Source organism: Miscanthus floridulus, chromosome 11, assembly GCF_019320115.1.
Source record: "Miscanthus floridulus cultivar M001 chromosome 11, ASM1932011v1, whole genome shotgun sequence".
NCBI classification, from domain to species: Eukaryota; Viridiplantae; Streptophyta; class Magnoliopsida; order Poales; family Poaceae; genus Miscanthus; species Miscanthus floridulus.
The window spans coordinates 99793873-99818673 of record NC_089590.1 but is presented as its reverse complement, the minus strand read 5'-3'; the positions used below and the strand labels follow the sequence as shown (position 1 = coordinate 99818673).

The 24801-nt window shown below is 44.6% G+C and overlaps 3 protein-coding genes across 4 annotated transcripts; 2 read left to right on the top strand and 1 right to left on the bottom strand.

The window, feature by feature from the left end:
* The first annotated feature begins 6422 nt into the window (after positions 1-6422).
* Positions 6423-10545, top strand: LOC136492543 (uncharacterized). Its single transcript, XM_066488522.1, is given in 6 exon segments — positions 6423-6530; positions 6812-7064; positions 7067-7692; positions 7777-8301; positions 8405-8866; positions 9529-10545. Coding segments are annotated over 6 exon segments (2310 nt in total). The 3' UTR covers positions 9865-10545.
* Positions 10546-11989: 1444 nt separating this feature from the next.
* Positions 11990-18496, top strand: LOC136492829 (MLO-like protein 14). 2 transcript variants are annotated; one of them, XM_066488872.1, is made up of 15 exons: positions 11990-13104; positions 13626-13683; positions 13790-14037; positions 14164-14280; positions 14716-14776; positions 15209-15303; positions 15426-15500; positions 15730-15815; positions 15931-15980; positions 16064-16104; positions 16193-16357; positions 16439-16474; positions 16591-16658; positions 16783-16843; positions 16990-18496. In XM_066488872.1, the coding sequence occupies exons 1-15, from the start codon at positions 12955-12957 to the stop codon at positions 17491-17493; spliced, it is 1815 nt and encodes a 604-aa protein (XP_066344969.1). In that variant the 5' UTR covers positions 11990-12954; the 3' UTR covers positions 17494-18496. The 2 variants fall into 2 exon arrangements, with proteins under 2 accessions (XP_066344969.1, XP_066344970.1); XM_066488873.1 differs by lacking the exon at positions 11990-13104 and adding an exon at positions 13529-13547.
* A 103-nt stretch (positions 18497-18599) lies between these two features.
* LOC136492828 (choline transporter protein 1-like) lies at positions 18600-23526 on the bottom strand. Its single transcript, XM_066488871.1, has 10 exons — positions 23101-23526; positions 21626-21984; positions 21346-21491; positions 20924-21107; positions 20728-20801; positions 20533-20646; positions 20080-20436; positions 19693-19953; positions 19200-19427; positions 18600-19085 (listed from the first exon to the last, which is right to left on the bottom strand). Exons 1-10 carry the CDS (start codon positions 23289-23291, stop codon positions 18894-18896), a joined length of 2106 nt encoding a protein of 701 aa, XP_066344968.1. The 5' UTR covers positions 23292-23526; the 3' UTR covers positions 18600-18893.
* Between the last annotated feature and the right edge of the window lie 1275 nt (positions 23527-24801).

The window sequence follows — 24801 nt, the reverse complement described above, 5'->3', positions numbered from 1 at the left end:
AACGTACCAAAATCATGTGAGGAGGCACGCAAATATATTCAAGAATTAGGACAAGGTTATGAAAGTATCCATGTGTGCAAGAACAACTATGTGTTATTTTGGGGTGATCATGAGGAATTACAAGCATGCTCAAAATGCAAAAGTCTAGATGGGAGGATGCAGATGGTAGCAGGTGGGTTCCTCAAAAGGTTTTGAGGCATTTTCCTCTAATACCGAGGTTGTAGAGGATCTTTGCTGCTCGAGGAATAGCAGCGGACGCCGAATGGCACAAGACTAAGCGAGAGAAGAATATCGGTGAAATGAGCCATCCAGCAGACGGGGAGGCATGGCAGGACTTTGATAGAAAGCACAAAACTTTTGTAGATGATCCAAGGAACTTGATGCTTGTCGTCGCCATAGATGGTTTCAATCCATCTAGCAACTATAGCTCGTCATATAGTATGTGGCCTGTTCTTATAATGCCTCTGAACCTGCCACCATGGGAATGTGTGAACCCATCGAATTGCTTTATGTCTCTATTGATCCCAGGCCCAACCTATCTAGGAAAGGATTTTGATGTATTATCGGATCCTCTTATAGAAGAACTAAAAGAACTATGGAAGGGTGTCGACACTTTTCATGTACTACATCCTGATAATAAGAAAGGCTTAACTCTGCACGCTTCCATGGTTTGGTGCATACACGATTTCCAGCATTGAGCACTTTGTTAGGCCGAACTACAAAATGTTATTATGCATGTATTTTTTGTGACAAAAAATCCATTGTCAAGGAGCCTAAGAAAGAAGCTAGGTTACCTTAGACACCGTCGTTTCCTTCCTAGGGATCACCCTTGGAGGAAGAGCTTGGATTTTGATGGAGAAACTGAGGATCGAGATGCGCCAAAAAAGTTCACCTTACAGGAGGTTCTTGAGGAACTCGAGAAGGTAAAAGATGTCTGCCCAGGTAAGCATGGTAGAAAAAGGAAACGAAAGCGTAGAGAAGAGTCAGTGATTTATAATCAAAAATCTGCTTGGTGGGGGCTACCGTATTGGAAGGACCTGTTGCTACCACACAATCTTGATGTCATGCACATTAAGAAGAACATATGTGAAAACATTCTTTGGACATTACTGAAAGTGGAGGGCAAGACAAAGGACACAACGAATGCTAGGCTAGATTTGCATGATATGAACATAAGGCCTCAATATCACGGCATACAGCAAGGCTCCTCGCTTAAATGTAACACCCTATTACACCGTAAATCATTTACCAAAACATGTTATGAGCATCATGTTTATGTGTAAATGCATGTGATAAAGTGTGAAGATCAATTTCCGTAACTCAAAACGATTAACTAAAATGCAAAACGAACATTGATTCGATAGTCATGTTATATCACTTAGGGTTTAAAACCAATTTTTATTAAGCAAAAATGCTATAGAACATGTATGTGATACTTGAATAAAGTTTGAAGTACAAACTTTGTAGATGACAGTGAAATACTTGCGATCGAAAAATAATGTTACTAGCTGGTATTTCTAATAGTCTAGAAACAGAACTTGAAATCAAATTTAGCTCAAAAAACTTAGAAATTTTCAAGTCTGCCAACAGTTAAACACCGCTATGTTTAGCAATTTATTGTGAGAGATTGGGTTAAGGAGTGGTGTGGTGTTATAGCTCGATTTGGTAGTCTCATGTGCCATCTTGAGCATGGTGAAGACGGTTTAGGTTTAGGAGCAACCGTTTGGTCGTGTTGAGCGCTTTAAAATTCATGCGCGTTACCAGTTTCAGGCTGGTTGGTCGCGTGGCTGCGATCATCGCGCTCGGGCGCTCGGCGTCGCCGCGTTGGTCATGCATGTGCGTGCGTGCGCTGCCACGCATGGTCGGCCGTGGCCGCCTCTAGCCTAGCCAGGTCTCGGCTACCGCTAGCCCCGCCACACGGAGTCGCCGCCGCTGCTGCCGACTGCCCTGTTGAAAGCTCTAGGTTGGTTTTGGTTAATTAATGAAACCCTAAGTGCTAACCTAGTTTATCAAAGTAATTATGAGATAGGTAGCACTACTCCAAGTGATGAAGCAATGGCAAAGATCATGACGATGGTGATGGCATGGTGATGATCAAATGCTTAAACTTGGAAAAGAAAAAAGAGAAAAATAAAAGGCTCAAGGCAAAGGTAAAATTGTATGAGCTATTTTGTTTTAGTGATCGAGACACTTAGCAAGTGTGATCACATTTAGGATCGATAGCCGTACTATTAAGAGGGGGTGGAACTCGTATCGAAATATGGTTATCAAAGTGCCACTAGATGCTCTAACTCATTGTATATGCATTTAGGATCTAGTGGAGTGCTAACACCCTTGAAAATGTTTGTGAAAATATTCTAACATATGTGCACAAGGTGATACACTTGGTGGTTGGCACATTTGAGCAAGGGTTAGAAACTTCACCGGCAGACAGTCCGACGGTGCCACCGGCGCCCTAGATAGAAAAGACAGAGGTCACTGGGAGTGACCGAATGCTGGCCTCGGTTGGACCGGCGCGTCCAATCAGATGTATCAGCGAAGACGCTGGCGTCGGTCAAATGACCGGATGCTGGGTCGCTCTACGACCGGACGCTGGTAGGGTGCGTCTGGTCAATGCTGACGTACACTGACTTGAGGCGCACAGAGGAGACGTCGTCTAACCGGACGCTAGCAGGGTTCGGTCAAGCATGACCGGATGAGTCCGGTCGGCAAAATTCATGTTTGGAACCTTACTGGAAACGACCGGACACTGAGGTCCAGCGTCCGGTCACTTTCTAACTGACGCGTCCGGTCATCACTTGACTGTTGAAATCAGGCGATCGGCGTTTGAAGCCGATGACACGTGGCGCACATCGTACGACCGGATGCTGAGGTCTAGCGTCCGGTCAATCTGACTGGAGCGTCCGATCAGCCTGTGTTCAGTGCAGTGAGGAGCCCAACGGCTCTATTTCATGGGGGCTTCTATTTAAGCCCCATGGCCGGCTCAAGCTCACTCTCTTGGCTATTTGCATTAACATAGCAACCTTGTGAGCTTAGCCAAAGTTCTCCCACTCATCTCCATCATTGATTCATCATCATTGTGAGATTGGGAGAGAATCCAAGTGCATTGCTTGAGTGATTGTATCTAGAGGCACTTGATATTCATGTTTCACTATGGGATTCACTTGTTGCTCTTGGTGGTTGCCACCACCTAGATGGCTTGGTGCAGTGGTGGAGGATTGGCACGAGTCGGTGATTGTTCATGGCCATCTCCGGTGATTGTGAGGGAATTTGTACTTTCTCTGGCGGAGCATCGAAAGATAACTCTATTGGAATGCTCATGTCATTGAGTTACCTCACTTGTGGGTAGGTTCTTGCGGTGTCCAATCGTGTGGACGAGGTTTGTGCAACACCTCTTAGTTGCCGAACCACCAAGTGTTGGTCGACACAACGGGGACGTAGCGTGTTGGCAAGCACGTGAACCACGGGAGAAAATCGGTTGTCTCTTGCCATTTGGTATTCTCCCGGTGATTGATTTAATATTCACTTTGTGATTGGTTCACTCCTCTACACGGTGGTATAATCACCCTACTCACTCATTTATATTCTTGCAAACTAGTTGTGGCAAGCTCTTTAGTGTAATTAGAATTGAGAGCTTGCTTTGTTATTTTAAGTTCATCTAGTGGAGCTCTTTAGAGTAGCAAGTTTGAGAGCTCTTAGTGAGTAGTAACTTTGCAAGTTGTGTGCCTAGGAATCATTGCAACTAGAATTGTTGGATAGGTGGCTTGCAACTCTTGTAGAGCTAGAGCAAGTTTGCTTTTCGCTATTTGTCGTACTAATCAAATTGCTCTAGTTGATTTGTAGATTTTTAAATAGGCTATTCACTCCCCCTCTAGCCATATTAGGACCTTTCACCCGTACGCGTCGCGATAGAGCCATTACTGACACCATCAACTCGCCGTCGTGTCCGCACTGCCGACCCGCCTCGTGTCACGATGCTACCGCTATCGATGCCACTACGACGCTGTGCTGCTGCCGCTTACCTTGTCATAGTTCGCACGTGGGCTGCCCCACGCCGTCATCCCACCTTAATGGCGCTGCGGCCGCCCCTGCCGAGCCTCACCTGGCCGCATTGTCGTGTAGCGGGTGCACAGACGTCGCCTTAAGTCCGGTCAGCCGCATCCCACCAAGGCGTGGACGAGCCGAGCCCACTGTCGCACCTCGTCTCTCTCTCTCCCTCTATTTTCCACTGTCGTCGGGTCACGTCACGGTGAGCCAGAGAGCGAGCACCTCTCATTAATATCCCGTGCTCGTGTCTCCGCCCTCACGTCTCTACGTGCTCAGGCTTCCTCACCGCGGGTCGCCTCACGTGAGTGGACCGGTGCCATGTGGGTCGCACCGCGGGCTGCCGTGTACTCGCGTGCGTGTGGGCCGCGTTGGGCCGAAATCAGTTTAGTTTTTTCGTGGAGAATAGAAATAGCTTTTCATTTATATTTGTGAGCTAAACTTTGGTAAGTAATATAAAATTATGTAGGTATCCAAAAATTGTGAAACCAATTTTGTTAAGTTCCTAAAATTTTGCTCTATCTGTTAGTGTATTTAGTTCATATATATACTTGTTGATACTAGGATCTATTAAATCATTTGAGAGTGCTCAATATTATTAAGTTAATCATTGTATGATTTTTTATGGTAAATTGGTGATAGCTTTAGCTTTAAAAATTTTATAGTAGCTTCATGGTATTATTATGTTCTCCCTGTAATTTTTATAGCCTTAGACTAGGCTAAATACTAGTGTAGTTAGGTGCTCCTTGTGGTAATATAAGTTAAATTGCTAATAAGAGTAAGATTACATTTTAGTTGCTAAGTTAATATCCGTTAGATGAATCCATACCTGTTTTTGGTGGAAATGATAAGTAGTTAGTATCTTAACCATTAGAGATAGCTTAGTGGCTTATTAGATGTATTTTTATTTTAAGAATTGCTGTTGCCTTAATATTAACGTGTTGCATCATCATCGCATGCATGTAGAGAACGAATTGGCGGAGATCATGACCATCGGAGATCACGAGTTCGAGGAGGTGATCAAGGAGTACGAGGAGGAGATCCTTATGTAGGAGGAGGTCCCAGAGTCACCACTGACTGACTAAGCTAACACCGCGCCTACCCAAGGCAAACCCCGGTGCATAACCCTTATTTTGAATAATCACTGAATAGATATACCTATCTGTGAGTCCTACTAGCTTAGGTTGAGTACCTGCTGTTACTCACAATAGGTGATTATTATTATCACTCTCATGATAAATTGGTGAAAAGAAATTGAGACCGGACAGGGATATGATATGGGTATTGATGGGTATAAGAGGTTGTGTCCCACGATCAACGGGGCATAGCTTGGTTACACTGTTTTTCTTGTCCTTGTCGGTTAAGGACCGGTTGTTTTATTGGATTATAGTCAGGTCATAGACTCATTATTCTAAGCACATACTTGTTTATGGGAGCAGGGAAGGCTCGTTGCTCTCTTGTCGTGGATTTCGGCTCTTTCTGGACCGACTGATTGGGGGCGGGGATGGTGGAGGTCTAAGCACCACACTGAGTCCGGGACTCAGGTGTGGGGGCTTAGAGTCCAAGTTTGGACGGGGACCTGGATCCCTTGACAGGAGAGTGGTGGGTTGGTCCTGCTTATGTCTGGGGTACAAGTAGGACGTGTGTTTCAGGATAGCCAGCTGGGCTACATTGATTCACGAATCGCCATATAATATGGTACGACTTGTCTACGATCTAGCACTGTAGTGAGAAGTGGAAGATGAAAGATGATGAATTAGATCTAATTGTTCAACTCTTGCTTGAAAGTAGAACATGTGCTTACATAGAATGGTTAGATAATGAACTAATCATGACTGCTAATAGGAAACATGCATAAGGATGCACAACTAGTAAGGCTTTTTGCAAAAAGGAAACCCAGCAAACCATAAAGCTTATCATATCTTTTGGAGTCGAGAAATTATTTCTACTAGTCGGGTAAGTCTTGCGAGTACATTGTGTACTCAGGGTTTGTTACCCATGTTGTAGGTGCAGCTTGAGGAATGACTGTTGTGTGGAGGATTCTTCTGGTGGGCAAAGATGGATCCTTGTATCTCACCGTTAGATGTTTATTTTAATTCCACTGTTTAAATTCCGCACTCTGAACTTGGTATTGTAATAATGTATTTCTGAGAACTTTTGTTGTATGGAATGGACTAAGTAATGTAAACTCGTTCTCATTATTAGATCCTGGAGGAAAAATATGGTTTATTCGAGTTCTCCCTTAGGGTGTGCTCGACAGAACCGTCCGATATAGTTAGCTTTCGGGGTGCTTAGCGTCTGGTGGAAGACGAGCGTCTCCGGAAGCGTGCTATTTCGGGCGGTTCTGCCACATCAAATTCTCGGAAGCTCACTATGTCATGACGGAAAAAAACATAGCAGAATTTTGCAAGTTACTTAAAGGTGTCAAGTTTCCAAATGGTTATGCAGCCAACCTAGCAAAATTCATAAGTGCAGATGGTACCAAAGTAGTTGGCAAGCTGAAATCGCATACTTGCCATGTCCTTCTTCAGAGGATCATACCTACAGGCTTAAGAGGGTTTTTTCTCCAAAGATGTATACGAAGCTGTTTCAGAATTTGGGAACTTCTTCGAGCAGCTGTGCAGACGTAGCTTTGTGGACGTAAATCATAGTGCTGGTAATTCACCAGGTTACTGTTCACGTATTCTTACACATTACAAAAAGTTTACTATATATATTTTCTGGTTCTTGTTTTCAGATTAAAAAATGTCTATTTGTTCTCCTGCAGGTACTCTCTCTTGTCGATATACTGCAAGGCTGTGACTTCTTAACTGAACTTGTTCAAAGGATAGAGTTTTGCCTTGATTCCACCCTTTCTCTTGTCCTGGATCGGGCAAGCAAGAAACTAGAAATAATCCGCCGAGAAAGGAGGAGGAACATCGAAATGTTAGAATCTCTGCTTAAAGATACATCAGCAAAGATTTTCCAGGCTGGTGGGATCGATAGTCCTCTGGTCACCAAGCGCCGTTCTAGGATGTGTGTTGTGTGAAAGCTTCACACAAGCATTTGGTGCCTGGTGGAATTGTTCTGAGTTCCAGTGGCTCTGGTGCAACGTACTTTATGGAGCCACGGGATGCTGTTGAGCTCAACAACAGGGAAATTAAACTCTCAGGAGATGAGAGAGCAGAGGAATTGGCAATACTGAGCTTGCTTACCTCAATGATCGCAAACTCCCAACTGAAGATCAGAAATTTGATGGAGAGGGTTTTGGAATTGGACCTTGCTTGTGCTAGAGGGTCGTATGCCCGATGGACAAATGGTGTCAAACCAACCTTCTGTGATAGTTATACCATTAGCCAATCGGATCAGTGGACTGACTATTCAGTTTATATTGAGGGCATTCGACATCCTCTGCTACTTGAACAGTCTCTTATGCCAGAAGAATCAGCTACAGAAGCATCTGAAATGCCTGTTCCTTTGGACATGTGGGTAAAAAAGGACGCAAGGATAGTTGTGATCTCTGGACCTAACACTGGAGGCAAAACTGCCACTATGAAGACCTTGGGGCTGTCGTCACTTAAGTCAAAAGCTGGTATGTTCTTCCCAGCCAAAGGAAGGCCTAGGATTCCATGGTTCGATCAGGTTCTTGCAGATATTGGTGATCACCAGGTAGTCTCTGTCCTTTGATGAGAATTTCTCTAATCACTTGAGGGCCAATAAGCTTATTGATGAAAACTATTTTTTGGATTGAAGTCGCTGGAGCACAGCCTCTCTACATTCAGTGGGCACATATCACGTCTGCGCAAGATAGTAGAAATTGTATCAAAAGATTCTCTAGTTCTAATTGATGAGATTGGCAGCGGGACTGATCCATCTGAAGGTGTAGCTCTTTCAACCAGCATTTTGAAGTATCTTGCGAGTAAAGTGAATTTGGCCATTGTGACAACTCATTATGCTGATCTAAGTCGGCTCCAGTCAGTTGACAACCGGTTTGAGAATGCTGCAATGGAATTTTGTGTAGAAACTCTACAACCAACATACCGAATCTTATGGGGCAGTACTGGTAATTCCAATGCACTTAGTATTGCAAAGTCAATTGGTTTTGATCAAAAAGTGCTTGATTGTGCACAAGAATAGGTTGAGAAACTATTGCCTGATAACCAAAAGGAGCGGCAAGGTTTACTTTATGATTCTCTCCTCAATGAAAAAAAACTTTTGGAATCTCAGGCAAATGAAGCTGCATCTGTTCTTTCACAAGTTGAGGGGTTGTACAATGAGGTACTTTTACTCTTAATTCTTTGAAATTTCCATAGCAGTGATGTACATAGATTCTCACCTTCCTCTCATTTTAAATCCAACCTGTTATATTTTCACTTTGAAGATTCGTTTGGAAGCTGATGATCTTGAAAGCCGAGTAGCTGCTTTGAGAACAAGAGAGACCCAAAAGGTACAACAAGAATTGAAGGTTGTAAAGTCTCAGATGGACACCATAATCAAGAACTTTGAAGCTCAGCTAAAGAATTCAAAACTTGAACAATATAATTCGCTAATGAGGAAAGCAGAAGCTGCCACTGCTTCCGTGGTTGCTGCTCATCAGCCAAACGAAATAACTTTCGATGACGATGAAAACCAGAGCTTGTTTGTCCCGCAAATTGGAGACAAAGTGTATATTCAAGGGCTGGGGGGAGGAACGATGGCTACTGTTGTCGAAACTTTGGGAGAAGATGAGAGCTGTATGGTTCAATATGGAAAGATAAAGGTTCGAGTCAAGAGAAACAAGATAAAATTGGTTCAAAGAGGCACAAATAACGAGGCAACAACTTCCTCTACTTTAAAAGCAAAGGTATGATGCATCATCTCAACATACTTTCTATTCACACCATTGATAATTTTAGTAATCTTAATGAACCACACAAGATGATAAGAACGGATATATTCAGAATGTCTGAGACAGAACGGATATATTCAGAATGTCTGAGACGTCTTTTAACCAAGCCATGTGATTTGTTACGAGTATATGATGATAAAATCTGTTTCAAGGTAGCAGTGACTGGAAAAACCAAGGTTCTAAAAGTAAGCTAGCTATAGTTGCTCCATGTTCATGCATCGGTGGCATATCGACCAACCTGTTTAGTCGATATTGTCGGCATTCCCCGTTGTCTAACGCGTGGCGTATTGCGATAGCATGTCTAGAGAAACCAAGTTAGCTTCAGCCCTACGGAATGCATTGATTCTGACCTGCAAAATATTGGCCCGGCTTTAGTTTGGGCAGATGCAGCAGCATGGAAGAACAGGCTGGACCTAGGACATGGTCCATGCAATGATGCAAGGCTGGTTCATGCATGAACCTTCGCTAACTCTGTCGTTGCTGTACCTAGATAGTAGGCATGTTCGGGTCATCGAGGATTGGCATGGTCGGCATGTCTTGTAAACGCCCATCGCCGTGGCTTGGTTTGCTCTTTGCTTTGCTGCAATCGTGCTCTGACCATGTTTGCTTTCCACCAGGGCCGAACACCGAAGCAGCGATCGGCAACGACAGCCGAGGCAGCAGACCGAAACCAAGACGACGGCGGCGGCGGCAGCTTCTCCTTCGGCCCTATCGTGCAGACGTCCAAGAACACGGTGGATCTGCGCGGGAAACGGGTCGCGGAGGCGGACTACGAGCTCCGGATGGACATCGATGCATGCAGGCCGTACCAGGTGATCTTCGTGGTTCATGGCATGGGCACCGGGGCAGTGAAGGATTGCGCCATTGTCATCCTCCGGAACCATCCTCGAGTGGCCAAGTTCGAGGACGAGAGCCCTCTCAACTACGGCTGCACCGTCGCCTACATCCAGTAAACGGAGACAGACAGTACGAACCTGTTTGGAATTGAGTGCAGAAATTCCACAAGAATTGTACAGAAATCCGTTCGACTTCATAGAGAGAAAAAAAACTCAGGAACAGTAAAAGAAAAACTCCGACGTTCCAAACACGGTCTACAAGTGTACAGCTCGCTTGAAAGGAGAGTCGACGAGTACGGCAGATTTTATATGAGCCATGCATTTCTGCTGAAATGATTTTTTTTTTGGTGGCGAAACATCTGGTGATATTTGTGATTGGTAGGAATGGGCAGCTGTAGAGATGGATCTCCCAGTGGGTCTCCAGATCACGTCACGTGTGTGGAATGGAGTTCGGTGAGCTCTTCATAATGATTTTGCTAGCTGATTGACGGGTGGATTGGGATCGGATAAATGGCCTTGGCAACTGTGATCAGTTCGGCGTCCTATATGCATTGCCATTGCAAGATCCCCAACGGAAGCAAGGTGTACGCCAAGTCATGTGCGCTTTCCGCAGCTGTGGCGCAGGATTCTGTGTGGTGAGGCCTGCTGTGGCCAGGTTCACGGTTGACAATGCCGCCGCTAGAGTAGTGGAGTTTGTTTGAATTGAACGGGTTACCGGTGGGTGTGCTGCCAAGTTAAGTGACGCGCTCCTACCCATTTGTCGCTTCATTTTCAGAACAATGAGATATTAGAGAAGTAGTAATACTAAGAAAGAACAAGATCGAAAGCTGGATAAGTGTGGCTCCAAATCAACCATCGCATCAGTGCTAGGTCACATCTAACTTAAGACTTTTTTTTCATGTCACTATGTGAATCTAACTTTGTCTTGCATAAAACCAGGGGTTTCCTACCACTTAATTTCTTGAGAATTTTTTTTTTTGGTGTAGCCTTGAGGAGAGTATAATAGGGTCTCTCAAGGCACTTTAGTTTAGAAATGTATAGACTGAAACGAAAATTACCTGGGAGTGTTGCAACCATCATTTTACGATGCTATGATGCCGTTTTCTTCTTTTTTTTCATGAATGCTCTCGATTGAGATGGACCTAGAACCCAAGCTGGATGTGATGCAGCCTAGGTCCAATTCATGAAACTTAGTATGCATTTATGTTTTATATAGTGTAAATGTCGTGAATAGATGACGACGGATGAAGCTCTAAATACATGTCATTTGTGGCTCAATCGCTCTCAGGTGATTGAAATGGGTGGCACTACTCTCTTTGTTTCAAAATAATTTCTTTTCTGACGAATCAAACTTTTTAAAATTCAATGAGATTTATAAAAAAAAATATTATTAATTTTATATCTTCTAACAATTTATTATAAAATATATTAAGTATTTATGTAGGTACGGAGCCAGTACACGATTCGCAAGCACGTTAAATCCAGGCCAAATTGCACGATCACGCGAACAGCAAGGAGATTCATGTACTGTATTAACGTGTGGTTGTGGTGGGGGATGCAGCTCATGAACTCAAGGCAAAGACTGAGCGAGTGAGTGAGGCTGTTTAATGCATTGGAAGCAAGCACAGCAAAGCCTCCGCTTGCATCGAATTCGACTTTTAATTAATTTGGTTGAAGGCGCGCATCCGCCACCCCAACTGCCACACCGGACAGCTTCCTATATTCACTCCCCCGTTTAGTTGAAGCCAAAATCCAAAAAATTTTTTTTGCATAGTAACCATCACATCAAATCTTGTGGCACATGCATGGAGTACTAAATGTAGATGAAAAAAAACTAATTGCACAGTTAGCCGAGAAATCGTGAGACGAATCTTTTAAGCCTAATTAGTCTATAATTGAACAATTTTTGCCAAATAAAAACGAAAGTGCTACAGTAGCCAAAAGTTAAAAAAAAAATTTTTGACTAAACGGGGCCTCACCCACCCGGCGGCCGGCGCACGTACGCGTCCACCCCTCTCCTCCCTCCCCGGCACATGGAGCGACAAGACACTGACCGTCGGGCCCACCCTTCTCCGCGCCCACCTGTCAGTTTGACGAACGTCAGCCTCTTGCTAGGCCTAGGAGTAGCTACTACTAGCTCATGTGCCCGGAAGGCCCCACCTCCGAGTGCCTGTGTCAGTGGGAGCGCTGTACTTGCAGAGGGAGTGAGCAGCCAGGGCGGACTGGCGGAGCCACCCGCGAATCTTCTTGCGGCGTGGCCTCTCTATTTGTTTAAGCAGCGAGTCATGGGACTGCACTGCAACTGGAGGAGGGAGAAGGCAAAACGAAATGGTTTATCGTTCCTCAAGATCCCCCCTTTTGGCTGTCAATTTTTTGTCCTAATCTCCCTCCCGTCATCTTCCCTGCCGATTCTTCCACTCTGCCGCAGCAAATTGCTTCTGCTGCGTCCTTTTCCTCCCACTCTCCCAGTCCCAGTACATTGGTGTTGTTGATCCTGGAAGGCGCAGCCACAGCTCCACACCACAAGCTCCCAAAAGTAGGCCTTCCATTTCCCCTCGTTCTCCCAGCTTCTTGCTGATCCTCCATTTTGTCTGTCCGTTGCTCCATCTCTTCCTCTTCTGAACCCGCGTTAGCTACCTCTCCTACCCGCCATTGTTTCCAGGGGAGCCAAGCGAGATTCTGTTGCGATCAGAGAGCTCGCGGCAAGGTTTTGCCTGCACCGCATCGCCCTCTCCCCGCAAGCTCCAAAAGCCAGCGTCAGGGACTAAATATAGCAAAGGGAGCCCATTATCATCGTCATCATAGACTAATCGAACGGGAGAATCGGAGGGAGGAGATACATAACGTTTCTGCTCCTCCATCATACTCAAGATCCCCCATTTTCCTTCTCGTTTCCAGCGCTTCTTCCTCTCCTTCCTGACCGCTGTCAATGGCGATGATGTGACGCCTCCCCCGACCCCGAGCGAGGCCAAGAAACCCCCTTCGCATTTCCAGCGTCTCGGTCTGGTCTTCGCCTTCGTTTTCATCCCTGAGCTGAGCTTCCCCCAGCGCCACCGCCACCTCCGTCCTCCCATGGCGCTGGTTCCAATGTGATACGCGGAAGGGCGGTTGGTCGGTCCTGAGGAGTAGTACAGAGAGGGTGGGAGAGGAGAAGGAGAGCCAGCGGCAGCACCGGCTTTGGTTTTGCGCGTGCAGGCGGGAGAGGAGATGGCGGGCGGCGAGGGCTCGGCCGCGGTCTCGGAGGAGGGGGAGATGCGGTCGCTGGCGCTCACGCCGACGTGGTCCGTCGCCACCGTGCTCACCCTCCTCGTCGCGGGCTCGCTCCTCATCGAGCGCTCCATCCACCGCCTCAGCAATGTGAGTGCATGCCCAATCAGCACAAGGATGCACTCTCTCATGATTAATTTACCTGCTTATCATGCTTTCTACTGGTACTTTTCTTTTGTCCATGTCTCTGGCGTGTCTGTCTGTTTATGCGCATTTCTTGGATTTGGAAACTGGAGTTAGTTTGTGATTTAAGCGTTCTGTCCTTGCGTTTCTGTCAGATACATGATCAGTTGTTGCTTTATTAATTAGGATCCTGTTTGGAGAAATTGTTTGCTTTTATGTTTTTTTTTTTAAAAAAAAGGTTTGCTTGTTTTCTTCTCTCCGGTGTTTTTTAGCAAAACATGGGTTGAAGGAAGCATTTTAACATAAAGCTGCACTGGAACCAAAATTCGTTTTTCACCACCAATTCATCCTAACAGCGGAGTGCTCTGTTCAAACCCCATCTGCTGTTGCTTTTCTCTTCACTTCGTTAGGTATCGCATTATCAGTAATTCAGTATCATCAGTTTTTTTCCCCTGTAACCAACTCATGATAGTCCTGTACTTTTTTAGTGGTTGAAGAAAACTCACCGGAATCCACTTTACAAAGCAATGGAGAAGATGAAAGAAGGTAGGTATCGATATATACGTTCTTTGTTGTGTTTCATAGCTTGTTTTGTTGGGCTGTCACGAAAGCAGCGTGAACTATAGAAGGCTTAGCTACCTCTTTGCTGCAGAAATGATGTTGCTTGGATTCATATCTCTGCTTCTGGCTGCGACGTCAAGAATTATCTCAGGGATCTGCATCGATTCTAAGTACTACAACAGCAGATTCTCCCCGTGCACCAAAGAAGAGGTTGAAGAATCGATAAATGCAGAGCATGCCATTGCTCACGCTCGCAAGCATCTACTGGAGGTCATTCTGCACCATTCACTGAGGAGAAATCTAAAAACTAGTTACCATAACCACCAAGGCTGCCGTGAGGTGTGTAAATGTTTTAATTCGCACAACTGTCTCGGAGAATTAAAGCATAGCCAATCATCCTACTAAAACTTATATCTTGCAGTTTTGCTTCTTTTGGTGTTCTTATAAAGTTCATTTGATGTGCAGGGATACGAGTCATTTGTTTCGCATGAAGGTTTGGAGCAGCTGCACCGGTTTATATTTGTGATGGCTGTGACTCATGTGACATATAGCTGCTTGACGATGTTGCTAGCAATACTCAAGGTTTTAACCCTTTATTTATCATATGAATAATATTTCTATCTTTTTTTATTGTAGAGTTCCATTTTGAGCACAAATTAGCCCTTTCTGTTTAGACCAAAGGCCTTGTCCCTGAATTTCATAGAAAGCAAAAGTCAAATTAACCCCTTTTTATCAAAATACACTCTACTGTACATAGCTTATATGGAAAATTGACAATGCTAAAGCTTGTATGTTATATCAAACAGGGTGTCAGTCTATGGATTACAAGTTGTGTAGGATCCGTGGTGAAACATTAGCATTTTGAATACGTTAGATAAACATATACACATGAACAAACAGAACACTTATTTATGCATTTTGTTGGTTCTCACTTCTCACTTTCTCAGATTGGTTGTGCTCACATATGTTATGATTCGCATTGATGTCACATTGATCCTAATCTTTGCATGCTTTTAGATCCATAAATGGAGAAAATGGGAGGATGAAGCATTCAGGGATAATCATGAATCATTTTCTCGTAAGTGTATCCTTTTGACCCTTCAAAAGAAACTATAGAATTTAAATTGGAAATTCATTTGATGTAATGATTCAAAACAGAAGCGAGAGGCTTCTGAGAATAAAGCATTTCTTAAATAGTAGTTGAGAATAAGGAAATCAGTAATAAACTTGTATTGTTCTTATCTGAAACTCTGAATAACACATTCTGGGGCAATGTGTGCATTAAAAACTCTGGTCAGGGAGACTGTAGTATCGTTTTCAATTGTTGCTTAAGAAGTTCATCTTAGTAACTCTTGCAGGTAGACTGATATCTTTTCTTGAAAATAGATCTGCAATAAGCTTCTCCTCCCTTACTTCTGTAGTTGGAGCATTTTCCTTTGTCATTGGTGATACTAACCATAATGTCATCAAACTAAGTCTGATTATTCCTCTTCTAATTTGCATTTGACAGAGATCGCATATGAGTCAGCAACTAGAAGGCAACCAGCACTTACCAAATCCTATTCATTCCGCTCTTGGAGCCAAAATAATGTGGTCATGTGGCTTGTACGTTGAGGCAAATAAACTTTATAGCAATGTTCTGCTTCCATACTTAGGGTCAAGAAATATTACTGTCATTATTTCACTGTTATAGTCAAACTTACGGTTTTGATTATGCTACCATGCAGGTTTGCTTTATTGCACAATTTGGTCGGTCTGTTGTTCGAGCAGATTATCTTATCCTCCGCAAGGGTTTTATAATGGTACGCCAGTTCTTTGCTCTTCAATTCTGAGTAGAACTCTCCTATACTTGGCCTTCAGTGTGTTTATTCATATTGGTGTTGGGCCTTACCTGATACCCTTTATATTGGTTTATTGAGTGTTGCTATTTGTAACCCATTGGAGACACGCTATAGTTCCATCCATACTGCTGTGAACTAAATGTAAACCCTTGTAGTTATGTACTCATGTTTGACTTACTGATGATTGCAGACCCACAATCTTCCGCCAACATATGATTTCCACAATTACATGATACGCTCAATGGAAGAGGAGTTTGAGAAGATTGTTGGAGTGAGGTAAGTGTAATAGTAAGCCCTGTTTAGTGTCTGTGGTTGGCTGCATATGCATTTGTAGTATTTTTTTTCATATTGGAGAAATATGATCAGCTAATAACTTACTCCTTTTATGCAGTGGACTGTTGTGGGGCTTCGTTGTTTGTTTTATGTTATTTAATGTAGACGGTAAACTTCGAACCACTTTCCTTCCTTTGAGATATTTTTGTTTCCTCACTGTCCAACGTTCGTAAATGGTGATTTTGTTTTAGGATCCAACCTGTACTTTTGGATAGCAATTCTTCCTGTAACTGTAAGTTGTAGCCTGCTTCTCCAACATTATACAACCTAGATTTCTCTGAAAAACTTGGCCTTTAACTCAGAATGCGAATATTGTGTAGCTTGTTCTTCTAGTGGGTGCAAAGCTGCAGCATGTCATCGCAACTCTAACAGCAGAGGGTGCAAAGATGAGCACCTATGGGCCAAGGATACAGCCAAGGGATGATCTGTTTTGGTTCAAGAAACCAGAGTTTCTCCTTTGGTTAATACACTTCGTTCTCTTTCAGGTACATATATACTGCTAGGTAATTGGGAAGCAGTTTAGAGATGAATATAAGCTTACCCGCTTCAATTTGATAATTGTGCAGAATGCCTTTGAGTTGGCTTCGTTCTTCTGGTTCTGGGTATCATTTCTGTCCAGTCTATCTGTTTCAAATAAGTCGTGTGAAACATGGTGAGAGCCTTTCTGTTCATTTCAAAAGCTATGTAGTAACATATAAATCCGTTGGCTTTGCTGCAGTGGCAATTTGGTTATGATTCATGCTTCATCAAAAACCACCTTTTGGTATATTGCCGCCTTATACTGGGGTATGCATTTCAGAACCCTTAGTTTCTACTAGCACTCATTTAAATCATGAAACTGAGAAAAATAATTATCATATCTATATCTATATATATGTGTATGATAGACTCCACCAATGCAAAATGTCAGGTTTGCTGGACAGTTCCTGTGCAGTTACAGTACATTGCCTGTTTATGCGCTGGTCACTCAGGTAACACATTTATGCTTCAGATTAGATGTCTTTTCTGATGAATTCATATCGATTAGTTCTAGTTTTGAAATGTTAGACATGCATCAGTACGTACGAGAAGAATTGATCATGCATCTTTGCTAAATGATATGCTTGCATGCCGACAGATGGGGTCCAAGTACAAGGCGGCGCTGATCCCACGGAGGATCAGAGAGACCATACACGGGTGGGGAAAGGCGACGAGGAAGAAGCGGCGTCGCCGGCGCGGCGACGACTCCACGGCCCGCACGGAGACGAGCACGGTGTGTTCGCTCACGGACGACGACGAGGACGACTTCGACGATCACCACCACCACGGGCCGTCGGACGAGACCCCGAGGGCCGGGGGCCGCCCGCCGTACCTGAAGATCGAGATGCATCGTCAGTCGGGCAGCGGCCACGGTGGCCCCAGGCCCGGCACCCCATGCTTCCAGCCCGCGCCCATGCCGACGCCGGGCGGCAGTGGCGGCAGCGGGCACGCCATGCTCCTGCAGCAGGCCTCCCTCTCCGCGCCGTCGTCGCCGTCGTACCGCGGAGGCAACGTGACCAGGTCGGCGTCCATGCCCGGGTTCGCCGCGCTGAGGACGGGCTCCGGTACGCCGACGCGCATGAGCCATGAGGAGCCCACGTGATGCGCGCCGCGCGCTCCCGTGCATGCCATGGATGGCTTGCTAGTGCAGACTGAAGACTGAGATGCTAGTGTAGCACTGGATTAATTTGGAGGTAGATCATGGTATAGACATATATATACACTTATATACAAAAAGATTTGGATGAGAAATGGCTTCTCCCATCCGTGATCCGTGTCGCACACGAGCACCATCCATGGCGAACGAACCACCCAAACAAGGAGCAACGGCAGCGGTGAACGGACGCTGCAGGTGCCCAACAACTCCCACGCGCTGGCCGCAACCGAACGTGCGCACCCGCCGCCACCGCCAACCAAGCATCCGCAACCTACAAATATACGAACGGAGGATCCGGGACCATCGCGTTCTCCATTCCTGTCCCACCCCAGGTGTGGTGCCGGCTGCTGCCGCTGCCGGGAAGCGCAAGCCGGGGCAGGGGCACCAGGTCCGGAGGGCGGTTTCCAAGGTGGTGGCGGCGCCATGCAGGCGCAGGATGAGGGTCATTATCGGCACTCCATGCAAGAAGTGCTGGTATACCCTGCGCCGCCGTCTCCGCTGCTGACTCCGACTCCGACTCCGACCCTCCCTCCCATTGCGCAGCCGCTCCTCGTGGATCTGGACCCGGGAGGAATGAGGCGGCGAGACTGCTGCGACGCGGGCATCGACGTCGACGACGATACCAGATTGTAGGTGTGGACATCGTACCTACATCTTGTATATTGTTACTCCACCTCGGTAATTAATGGTGGACCCAACGTCCCAACATGTAAATTGGTATTAGAGGAGCATAATATATAGAACGAGTCTTTTGATTGAGTTAGAACCAAGACCTTCGTTGTGAACTCCGATGGACCCATGTCAAGCGTGGCGCTGGCGAGTAGGATGGATATAGCGAGCTAGGCTGGATTCGCAACGCACTTTAGAATGAATACATGGTTGAATTTTCCACAGAAAATGTCACTAGCATTTTCAGCTGTTGGAAATTGGAAATTTTGATCCTACGCCATTAAAGGTGTCACTGTTTTACTCCTTAATTGGCTTCAACACTCGACATGATATTACTCCAGTCACAGCACCAAAATGTTAAGTGTATATGTCGAGGATTGAAATGCAACAAATGGGATTAATAGATGAACTCACATATGACGTACTCATCATAGATTCCAACCTACTTCACTAACGCTGTATCAGCAATAGCACACACATATATTAGATAAGCTGCCTACACATGCCAATTGGGCCAGGAGAACATGTCAGATTCAGAATTGTAGAGGAAAGGAGGAAGGGTAGCAAGCAAAATGGCAAACCTCTACACAAGCCAAGAGAACGGGGTATCAAAAGATTAGGCTGCTGCTAAAGTTTCCATGCTACCAAGAAGGGGGATGCCCAAGAGGAAACAACAGTCAAGGCCCTTGAGTTAGTCTCTGCAGTTCGCCCTGTTCATCCAGAGTTTCCATCAGAGCAGGGGGCGCATACTGCGCATTCCCCTGGTGCTCTTCGGCGTCCTGGCAGAACGAGAGGATTATGGTGTCGATCGACATCTCAACCACCGCAAAGAAAAGCTTCGCGACTATGTAGCCGAGGGCCCATGTCACCTGCAGTGTCAGCGTATCGTCACAAGGCAGTTTAGCTTCAGGTTTCAGCAAATGGAAATGAAATCTGACGATCTGAGAAATTCAGTGGACAAAATAAGGTTTCAGTTGGCTCACCAGGACAGGGATGACTGGAGATGATATCTTGTTGTGTGCGGACTTGTACTTGTGGGTGTCTAACATCAGAAAGGCGAAAAGCGCACAGAATAGGCTCACACACAGTTTTCCCAGGAAGAGGATAACATCTCCAATGACGTTGACTTTTCCAATGCGCAGTATGTTCTTCATTATTAATCCAGTTGCAAGCACTGAAGCTTTGAAGAAACCTTTCCCAGTAATGGCAATCTGCAGCAGCAAAACAAGGTTATAAGAACTTTGTGTTTAACAAAAGAGCCATGTAACATGGATGGCATGCGCTTTCACGTGTTCTAGGTGAAAAATAGCTTTAAGGTGCAGGAATCTCAAGAATCAACACAGAATAGCAACACCATATTAGCAGAATGCCAAGTCAAATGGGTTTAACCATCTGATCGAGTATATAGTTGTCAGTAGTTGCATTCAGAACTATTACGATGAGAAGAACTGGTGTGTAGCAAATCTTCATACTGACCATAATGTAGGCATTTCGATTTACTGACTTTAGGGTCCAGTCTATGCAACCCAGACAGCATTCAGAAGAGGAAGACGTCGCTTTTCCAAAGCAGTTTTCTCGAGCAGAATCAACTAGCTTCAACTTGCGACGGAGGCATTCTAGTATAAACCGCACCCACTCAACAACAGATACAACAAGTGAACCCAGAGCAACAGATCCAAGGCTATAGCGCATCAGTCGCTTCAGTGAAGAGACTACAGTGAGAAATGGTATATCATGCTGCATTGAAATTGCTTGAATAGTCAGCACGGGAGAATATACATAGACTAAAAATGGGGAAAAGATAAATACAGATAATTTTTATGTGAAACAATTCAGTTAGATTTCAGACTTCGAAGTGCTTACTGTTATTTCACCACGCGCCCAGTAGTAAGAAGCAACTGATCCCGCAACCACAGTTGAAGAGCATGCGAGAATGAATTGAGTCGCCCAGTAGCAGCCAAATAAGTGGAATAGAATGGCAATGCTGATATGAGGGGTGTAATGGATGTTGTACCCACAACAGTTGTCACAATTTACTTTGCCCAGCTTCAGATCATACGAACAACAATCAGTATTGCAATCGTTTCGGACAACTTGACCAGAGCTGAAGAGATGGAGTGTAGCAGAAAACCAGAACATATAAAAGATGGAAAGGATCAGGAATGGCAAAAGTGGAAAAGCTATCAGTGCCTGAACTTCACCAATGACCTTTGCAGCAACCTGAAACCATGTGTAATGGTTATTGGTTAGTGTTTAGGAGCTATCAGCTATCACATTCAAAACAGTTGTCTATGATGTATCCAACTATTTGCTTACCTTTAAGACAGGTGTTGCTATCAGTATACGGCGGACAATAGCTATTGAGGACAGGAAAGCAATGATCATTACTGCTGTCATTAGGATTGTAACAGTATGAAGGTGGCTTATTTCCTGGTAAGAAGATGGGACCATCAGATTTCAAGCAGAAGCAGCTATGTCTTGCAACAGATTGATTCAGTTGGAAGTACTTACCCGCCCACTTATGTGAACATATGGATCACTTTCACCAATGACAACAGTTAAGGGGTCATTGCCTATCCAGCCAGCTGAATGTTTGATGCAGCAGTTACAAGAAGTGAGCCATGGATTAGATATATGTACAATCCATAGCTTGAATCTTTCTTTGTGAATATACCTTGTAACTAGGAATTGGAATAGTGAATCATACCTTTGATGTAAAAGAACATCGTTACAGATATAACAAGGGCATTGAAGAGGACTACTGTGATCCAAGTCATGGCGGCAACAAAATAACGAATCATAAGCAACCACATCACTGACAGGAAAGCAGGGAGGATTCCACCACAAACGATGAACACAGGCCAGGACTTCCCAATGTCTGCAATATATCTCTGCAGTAGAAGATAAACCAATTGAAGTATGTAACATGCTATATACATTAGGCTGCATCAGGATTTTCTGTAAATGCAGCAGAATAGTTATCAATCTTGAGCAGGAATTTGACATATGTAGTTTAAAGCAAATTCAGGATAAACCATTTGTCACTTGATGTTAGTACAAAACAGCGACTTCTTGTGAAGATTGAAATGACTAGGTGGGCAACAAAATTATGCCAAGAAGTTTACAGACCTTTAATACAGCAGATCTAGAATCGATGGCCTTGTGCACTGTTTTATCAATGAGGATATTTTCATCAACGCTGACACCACCCATCTCATGCCAGTGCTTCAAAGAGACATTGGATGCCCGTGCAATAAATTGGCAGCTCCAATAGACTGAGGGGGAAGAAAATTGAATTGCTTATCTCACAGTATGAATTTACTGAATAAATAAATCACGCCATACTATCTAGCCCTTATTACTTTTAAAAGTAAAAGGACACACAAAATGACAGCAGAATTAACATTACCATTTACAGTTGGAAATATGATAGGGTAGCAGGGACCCTGGAGTTGAAGTGAGCTATTCCTCATGTCTGGTGTGAGAAACTCAAAATAGTCATAGTCCCTATTGATCCAGTCATCAACAGAGAGGTGGATGTCCCCTTCTGGATAATCACAAATAAAGTTCAATCCATCTACAGCTGGATTTGGGCACTCCATCAGGCAGATGGCTTTGGCATCAGCCAGGTTAACCTTGCTGTCCTTGAGTCCACTTTGGTAGACTTGGTTCGGATTCATCCAGTACCTAACATCCAGCTCCTGCAAATTTGGGTTGCCATGCTTGTCGCCACAGATGTTCCCTTTGTAGTCTAGTTCATAAGTCAGCCTGCTTGATCAAAGCACAGGATGTCATCTTTTGTTAAACCGATGTAGATGCAGAGATTAACAATGTTGATCAATCTTTAGTTAGGGTCAGCCAATCTATTTGATAGGGCTAGGAGCTGCTTTCAGCTAAATATGACTAAATTTTAACTGATGAAGTGGGAGCTCCAGAAACCAATCAGATATCATCGACAGTTGGTTCCATGGACAAAGACGGGTCAAACAACTAGAAAATAGCATCAGGATCTGGACCCAAAACACAACTACTGCATAAAAATTGTATATAAGGGTGCTAAAATGGTGACAGCATACAGGTTGCATGAATACTCAAGAAAATCCACAGCACCAGATTTTATCCCTGAAAATAGATTATTTATCAGGCCGGGGTTTCATTCACCTGCTTTCTGCCTATGAGAGAATATATGGCCACTAACTTTCACCTACTTTCTGCCTTTGAGAGCACAAACTTTTTAGCTGTATCCTGGAATGCTGCGTTTTAGGTAGGGGATACAATTCCTTAGGCCACAGCTCTTTTATACTAGTATAAGCAGTAAAAGCTCTTTTTTTTTTGGCTCTGCAAAGCTAAAGATGCCTCGTTCTTTACCGAAACATCATGCCTCGTTCTCTACCGAGGCGGATAAACTAATGAAGCAAGACAAAGATTCACTGCAAACTACAGGTGACATACTAGTAGCTGAGCGGCACACGTTTTATCCCATAGCAAGCAAGATCCGCTACTAAAAATCTTTAACATTGCTTGTTGTTTCACCCAATTTAGTCATCGATTTTTCTTTTCGGGACCAACTATTTTCTGTGTAATGGATGAGGGAGGAGAAGTCATCTTGAGCTTCCCACGCTCCAAAAGCAGCGTTCTTGAAAAGTGTGTGTCTCAATCAATTCTCGGAGAGGCGAGAGAAGCTGAAATTGCAGAGAAATTGAGGTGGTCAAAAGACGGAGCGAGTCGTCGCCTACGCCGAGGCATCTCACAACCACGGGCACTGCACGGGGCACCTCGACCCAGCTAGGAAGAGCGAGCGCAGATCCTGAGAGGCTGAGAGGGGGGGGGGGGGGGGGGGGGGGGGGGGGTGGCGGCGGCGAGGGGGGCGCGAATCTGGCTGACCTGAGCGGGTTGCCCTGGTTGAAGCCGAAGCTGGAGTTGACAATCATGGCGACCCAGAAGGCGGCGAAGAGCACGAGGAAGGCGATGTCGCGGCACCTGCGGTCGTGGCGTATAATGCCGCCTCCCAGCTGCTCGTCGCCGCCGGCCGCCGACGGGCAGCGGCCGATGATCGCGCCGAGGGGCCCTCCCATTCCGCCGCCGCCCGCGGCGCCTCCTCCTACTCCTTGGTGCTCTCGCCTAGCCTAGATGCGTGCGCTAGCTCCTTGCTTGCTTGCTCGACTCGATTTGGATTCGGCGCGGCGCGGTGGTTTTGGCGTGAGCGAGCGAGCGATCTGTGCGTGGTGCTGGTGTGGACTGGCCGACTGGGAGAGTGGGCAGTGGAGACTGGAGGGGAGGCACGAGGCAGCGGCAGGGAGAGTGATGTGAAGAGAGAGGTTTTTGGCTTTTCCTGCTGCGCCTGCCGTGTCCTGTGAGATCCGTCTGAAAAGGAGGTCCGCCACTTTCTGGTCGGCTGCTCCCTCTCTGACCTCCTCCTCCTCTCTCTCTCTGCAAGGACTGCGGCTGCTGCAGAGCCGGAGAGGAAAAAACGCACAGCGTCAGTCACATACGCAGCACCTACAGCAGCGTACAGTACAGATGATGTACCCACACCTTCATGATTCACCGTGGTCAATGGATTGGACGACGGTCCGTGTTCCTGCCGGTGAGGGTGATTGGGTCAAGGTGAACGGAGAACTAGCAGTACCACGTATCAATCAACTGGGTCGTTAGTTTCATTCCTCCATGCCAAAAAATAAAGTCCTTTTCAACAAAACTTTATCAAATATTAAAAATATAAATCATGAATACTCCCTTTCTCCCTAGATGTTAGTCGTCACGATTTGCGCGTCGATAACTTTGACTCGATTTATAAAAAATATGTGCAACATTTCTATCTCTAAATAAAATTATTAAAAAATAGGTTCAAATATCTATCTAATAATATTAATTATGTATCATAAATATTAATATTTTTTAACATATATTTAACGAAAGTTGTTTATCGGGAAGCGAAAACAACAGACATTTAGGGACGGAGGGAGTAGCTTTTAAGTTGTTGGATTTGAAGATTTGAAACCATATAGATAGATTTGTTTTAAAAAATACTTTCATAAAAATATACGTATATCAATTTTGATAAATATTTTTATAAAAATAAGAAGTCAAAGTTATACTTTGGAGATAATATCGCTGTCCAAACGACTTTATTTTTTAATATGGAGTACCCTATATAATCAGTTCAGAGACCACTCTGTTCGTTTCGCTGAAAGTTAGCTTATGCTTATGCTTATGCTGAAATGTTGTGAAAAAAAAACATTGTTCGTTCGCTAAAAAGTACTGCTGAAGTAGTGCTGCAGAACACAAACACAAAATAACGAATATTCCATCAATTCTATTATCACGAGTCTTGGGCTCCCATCTGTTGGCTGTTAATTTGCTTCTGTTAAAAAAGAAAGTCCATTTGGCCATCTCATCAACTATCTAACAATACAGTTCCCCTCTAATTGGTAAAACTAGATTTTATCCTCTTTAATTTCTAAAATTGTTTATTTATGCTTTTATATCATGAATTTGTCTGTCACGACATCACCTGGATTCTTTTCATATTCTTTTATTCGAAAAGTTATGCAATTAAAAATTAGTAAAACTTAGTTTAATCTT